The sequence below is a fragment of the Teleopsis dalmanni genome, chromosome 2 (assembly GCF_002237135.1).
Source record: "Teleopsis dalmanni isolate 2A chromosome 2, ASM223713v2, whole genome shotgun sequence".
Taxonomy (NCBI): domain Eukaryota; kingdom Metazoa; phylum Arthropoda; class Insecta; order Diptera; family Diopsidae; genus Teleopsis; species Teleopsis dalmanni.
The window spans coordinates 97249181-97254964 of NC_051847.1; the positions used below are offsets into that span (position 1 = coordinate 97249181).

At 29.7% G+C, this 5784-nt stretch overlaps 1 protein-coding gene across 1 annotated transcript; it reads left to right on the forward strand.

The window, feature by feature from the left end:
• Nucleotides 1–311: 311 nt before the first annotated feature.
• On the forward strand, nt 312–3519 carry LOC119684342. The gene is made up of 3 exons (XM_038098369.1): nt 312–554; nt 613–1385; nt 3022–3519. Exons 1-3 carry the CDS (start codon nt 476–478, stop codon nt 3166–3168), a joined length of 999 nt encoding a protein of 332 aa, XP_037954297.1. The 5' UTR covers nt 312–475; the 3' UTR covers nt 3169–3519.
• The last annotated feature ends 2265 nt before the right edge of the window (nt 3520–5784 follow it).

The window sequence follows — 5784 nt, forward strand, 5'->3', positions numbered from 1 at the left end:
ACATTTGTTGAAACATTTTCGCAATTAAATGCAAGAACAATGGATCAACTAAAGAACATCACGCCTGGAGTTCTTCATACAAAATTTAACTCTGAAAAATATTCCTCTAATTCAACTATGTATATCTATAAATTATTCATATATTTCGTATACAGGAAGATTTTATCATTAAAACAATTTTTTTCGTTTTCACGTATTTTCCGTTGCGTCATTAATTGATTAATAGAGTTTTTTAAACTTTAAAAAAAATTAGAAAAAGTGTGTCATCTAGTTCAGCATCGTAAAGTCAGTCAGAACAGTGGAATAAACAAGTCGTAGATTGACAGCAGAGTCTGATGATTAAGTGCTGTGCAAACAAAACATAAATATTAAATAGTAGAGATTTCTATGAATTCAAAACTATTAATTTGAGTGTGATTAAAAGTCTTGTATTATTTGTACTTTTTAGTTTTTCTTTATGTTGCCAAAGCCTTAAATGTTTAATTCCGGATTTTGTATGTGTGTTTGCTTATTTATTATAGGTAATGTGAACACCAGTCAGGGCTACAAATATGGTAATACATGACTAAAATTTACAATGCACTTTCCTCATTAATACTTTTTCATGTTTAGTTCGTTTACAGGATTATCTTTGTGCGGATAAGTTTTTTATTACATTACAAAAACCGTTTCGGGGAAATCCAAAAGTAACTCTTACAGATGAAAGACACTCGGCCGCAATTATAACACAGACGTGGAACACCACCTTACCAGGTTTTTACACCTCTAACAAATTAAAATATGACTGCACATTTAGTGTACAAACAAATGAAAAGCCATTAAGAGGAATTTACACAATCATAACACGTCTGAAATTTCGTACAGATCCAGAAAAAAACAACTCCTGTTTAGATTACATACAATTTTCGGGTGGTAATCGCTCACCTAGTAAAAAAATATGTAGCGACATATCACCAAAAGGATCTAGTAGTCGTTATTTTTGGGATCAACGTAGCCGTGAGGTTAATGTGCATATTCACATTGATAATCATCGTATGATATCTGAGCCTTTGGAACTGCAAATGGTCTTAACAGCACATTCAGAGTGTTTACATCCGAGCGATTTCAAATGCAACCCTAATCAAACGGACTCATGTATTTGGCGTTATTTCGAACGTGACGATGTAGTTAACTGCATGTATCCCTGCCGAGATGAGGTATCATGTTTCATTGAACCTGTCGCTGTTAAGGAAACAGACATAATAACTGTGGCATTCACAGCTTTAACAGCTCTGATATTTACTATGTTGGGTGTTGTCTTTTTTGTGTGGGTTTGTTGGAAATATTGGAATTGTATTACAGTCCAACAACAAGCTCGGGAAACAGCAGCACAGCGGCGTCGAATGGTAAATACTTTTTATTTATTTTTACTTTTTGCAACTTATTGAGTTTAATGTACGAATTTTAGAATGCATAAAAACATTTCATATATATATATTCATGTTCTCAGCTCAATTGATAAAAAATCAATGGATAAAAATGCTAAACTACCCTTTAAAGTTATAAGCGTTTAGCAATATTTACTATATTTTTCGGTAAAACTATTAAATATCAAAAGTAGAGACCGAAATATTATACTTATGCGTAATAAGTTTTACTATATATAAGATTTGTGATTTCTAAAAATGTTAACCGCGGGATTTTGTTTCGAATCTATATAGGATCGTAGGAATTTCAATCATTACTATGAATCCATTTATCGACGTTTGCATAATCTTTGACGAGTTCTTTCGGTCTAAATTTCACGTCGGTGTTAAGGACAATGAGTGCTAACATTAATATACAAAAAGTGCGGCAAATAAAAAGGCTGAGTTGGTATATTCTGAGATTCCAATAAGTTATGTCAAGGGTCAAATATCTTTTGAGACGCTTGTAGTGTGGCAAAAAAACAAAACATCTGAAGAATCAAACTTTATTAAGAAGATTTTAAAATTTCATTGAAATTCATTTCAAATTATAAACATTTTAATCATAGTCAGTAAGTGCATTTTAACCGGTATTTACAATGCTTCACAATAATAAATTGAGATGAATGTAGACCATATATCAACTGCTGTATGACTATTCCTGGTTTTATTGCGTCGGAACACAATATGGAACTAGTGTGTATTCAATATGAATCACATCTTTTGATGATTTTTCATTTATTTGAAAGCGCTTACCTGAATTACCAACAGAAATATTTCATATTTTAAATCAAATACTTTTAAAATTTTATTAAATTAACTTGTTCTGATTAATTTCAATTTAGAGACTTTGTTATATTCTAATTTAAATATCTTTAAACTTTAAAATGTATTATCTATCTTAACTCTATCTATATTATCTATCTTAACACTACCTCTATATTGATAAATAAATCAATCGAGTAAGAACAATATGCCAGTTGACCCGTGGTTACCTCTGAGAGATAAGTTGGAAAAAAACTGAAGGAGGTGATTTCTTACTTTCAGAAACGAAAAAAAATACACTACAAAAAACAAAAAAAATGAACCCCGATAAATCTTTAAGTCAAAATTGTTATTCTTAATGGAGGTTTTTTCGTGTCTTTAGAATGTCTATTAGCAATACATTCTAACTCCGAACGTTAATGCCTTTTAAAATAAAACCATTGTATAGTATTATACCTAAATAAAGCATTGTCACATAAGATTGCATCATAGACCAGGCGAATAGGTGGCGGATTTTTTATTTTGCTGTTGAGTTTTTGGCGTATCTAGATCTTGGTATCAATAAAGCTTCTTTTAAAAAACGATAAAAATAAAAAAAATTACATTTCTGACCTTCCATATGATTCATGCCATTGCTGTACTAATGAGTATAGTTTGGATGTACCGCTTGAGATTAAGCGATTCTACAATATTACCATCGCTATCATAGATAATAGTTTGTATATGAAATGTTTACGCATAGACATTATACTCATAGTTTTTGTTTAAAATAAATTTAAGAAAATTTTAATATTTAATAAAAATTTTACAGGATATACCTACAAATAATTCGCCAAACGTGGTAAATCTTGAAGAACCCATATCACAAAATGCTTATGATCAGCAACAAAATCCGCGATATGAGCAACCACCAAAAGACTTACCTCCAAGTTACGACGAACTATTTCCTGACAGATAATTACTGTTTTCCATTATCAAATAAATTAAGAATCTCGTGTTTTAAGATGAGCAACACAAATCCAGAGTGCCAGAAAATTAGAAAACATTACAAAAAAATAAGTTTACGAATACAATAATTTTAAATTCAATAGTTTTAATGTTTCTATATATAAAGTTAAAATGAAATTGTTAAAAAATTGTTAAGACTAATTCCTGAGCAGCTTAATGCAGAGTGCAATGTAAATAAATTCCATATTGTATTTATGTCCAGACGATGGTGCATATTAGTAACATTAAGGTATTAAAAATATATTTATTGTTCCATATGTCAAAAAATTTGTTTGCATTTGTGGATAAAAATTATAGCCAAATTTTGTAAATGCATCACTTCTTATTCGAATAGTTATTAAAATTTAAATTTATATAAAAAGTTAAAAGAAGTTAATGTCTTTATGTATCATGTCAATTTACAAATGAAACTTAAATGAAAATTTGTATAATTCAAGTTGTTAAATGGTTTTTTAGTATAGTAAAATAACTAATTTAATTACTTCCAATAAAAAATTCTATATATAATGAAATACAATTATTTTTCGTTATATGTAAAGAGAATGTAAATCTAAGTCAATGATTCCTTTAGAAGAATCTCTTTTTATTGCTAAAAAAGAGAATTAGGCAATAAGAAAAAGTCTCATCTGAATTGAATGTTTTATCAAGCAAGAGACTAAAAGTCTAATGGACCAAGTTCGGTGTCAGATCAATATAAATTATGAATAATGGATTCTTTTGAACTAATCAATTCTCGACAGCGCACATCCGAATTGATTGTTCAGTTTGCTGGTAGGAGTTCGAAAACAGGACACCTTAAAAAATTCACCACCGTGAGAGCAAAATTTTGATTTGATGAAAGTTCGTTTTCGATATCGTCCAAGATTAAACATTATGTCTCAACTAAACTCATTTGCGAACCACACAATTTCAAACAAAACATTATTCATCACCGTATATCAGTTTCTTTTGAAAAGGATTCTTTTCTTTAGGCGTAATGAGCATGTTGCACATGTTTTACCACTGATCTTAGAGTTTATTAGGAAATTAAATACCGAGATTGCTTACATATCCTAGTTTTTTCAGATGGTTGTGAATGCTTGAATGACGGATGTTAAATGTTTTTGCAATATCTCGTATCAAGTAACATGGGTTTGCATCCAATAAATCCTTTATTTTGTTGATATCGACGTTGATAAGGTTCTTTGAGCGAAGTGTGTTATTGGGATTTATAATTTTTAAATCATGGTTGAATCTTTTAGTGACAATACATTGTTGTGTATTACCACCGCAAATTTTTCCAAACTTTTCAGAGGTATTTTTTCTTTACGGAAGTAATGACCGATATATGTATGACAGTAGCATTTTTGATAAATCTACTACCGCTATCTGTGGCAAACTTGCGTCATAACGTGTAGAACATACATAGTTCTATTAAATATTGAGTACGTTCTATTGAATATTGAGTATTACTATTATTATTATATAATTCTCACATATGCCCTTTTCAGTACATTACATTTTCCAATATCTTTATAAACCATTTGCAGTACTTGTATATATAGTCTTCATCTCCAACAACTTGGCAAGATGTAGCTCTATGTAGCTATTTGTCCGCTTGTTAAGATCTTGTGAATGTTTTTAAAATAGGTATGTGTCTAACCACCCGTTAACTACAAGTTATACATACGATAGAGCATATATAGGCATATAAACTAAACAACCGTAAATCAATTTTTTTCATTAACTCTAAAACGATTTAGTTGAAATTTTAAAACTGATCGTTGCAGATTTCAAATTGATAGGCATGTAAGCTAATGATTAAAAGAAAGTTTTTTTCGATTTATAATACCATACCTAAATATCGTAGACTGGGGATATATACGGACTGCGCTAATGCACACACGAAATAGATTCTTGGGAATATTCATTCCTTACAGAAGAGACATTAAAACTTTGAAAAGTAGGTTCTATACTACTTTTTACTAACGCAACAGGCCTTAAAGACTTACTCTAACCCCAGAAGGGGCACAATAGACCCGATGGTCGCAGTGCCACATCCCCTATTATTAATAATAATAATAAAATACCATATTGCTTGATAGGCAATATTTAAATGAAACCAAAATGGTCTTTTATAAAAACCTCCTTTTAATGGAGTCTCAATAATTTTCTGAGAAATGTATTTCAGTAATGTTTGATCTTGTTCAAGTATTTTTAATATTTTTTTGCCAGTTAAAATAGACACATTATACAAAAAATCCAAAATCTCTTTCTTTTTGGGTTTTTATTTTCGAACTATTAGTTAAAATCTGTGACCTCAGTACCAACGTCTTCATAAAAAGGTTTTTCGCCGATGAGACGATCATAAAAGTCAAAATAATAAAATAAATCATTTTATTTAATAACTGCTGATATATAATTGCTAACGTAAATTATTACACACTTTTTAAGTGCATAATTAAAAGGATTGGTTTAATTTTTTTTCTTTAAATACGTAGAGTAAACAACCTTCAAAAAAGTATATAAGCATTGAAATCACAAATTGGTGAATTAATAACTTTATTTAGTCATATAGGTACAGTGG

Coding starts and splice junctions, on each gene's coding strand:
- LOC119684342 (XM_038098369.1), top strand. CDS start 476: ATGTTTAATTCCGGATTTTGTATGTGTGTTTGCTTATTTATTATAGGT. Junction 555..612: donor CAGTCAGGGCTACAAATATG/GTAATACATGAC, acceptor TTTCATGTTTAG/TTCGTTTACAGGATTATCTT. Junction 1,386..3,021: donor CAGCACAGCGGCGTCGAATG/GTAAATACTTTT, acceptor AAAATTTTACAG/GATATACCTACAAATAATTC.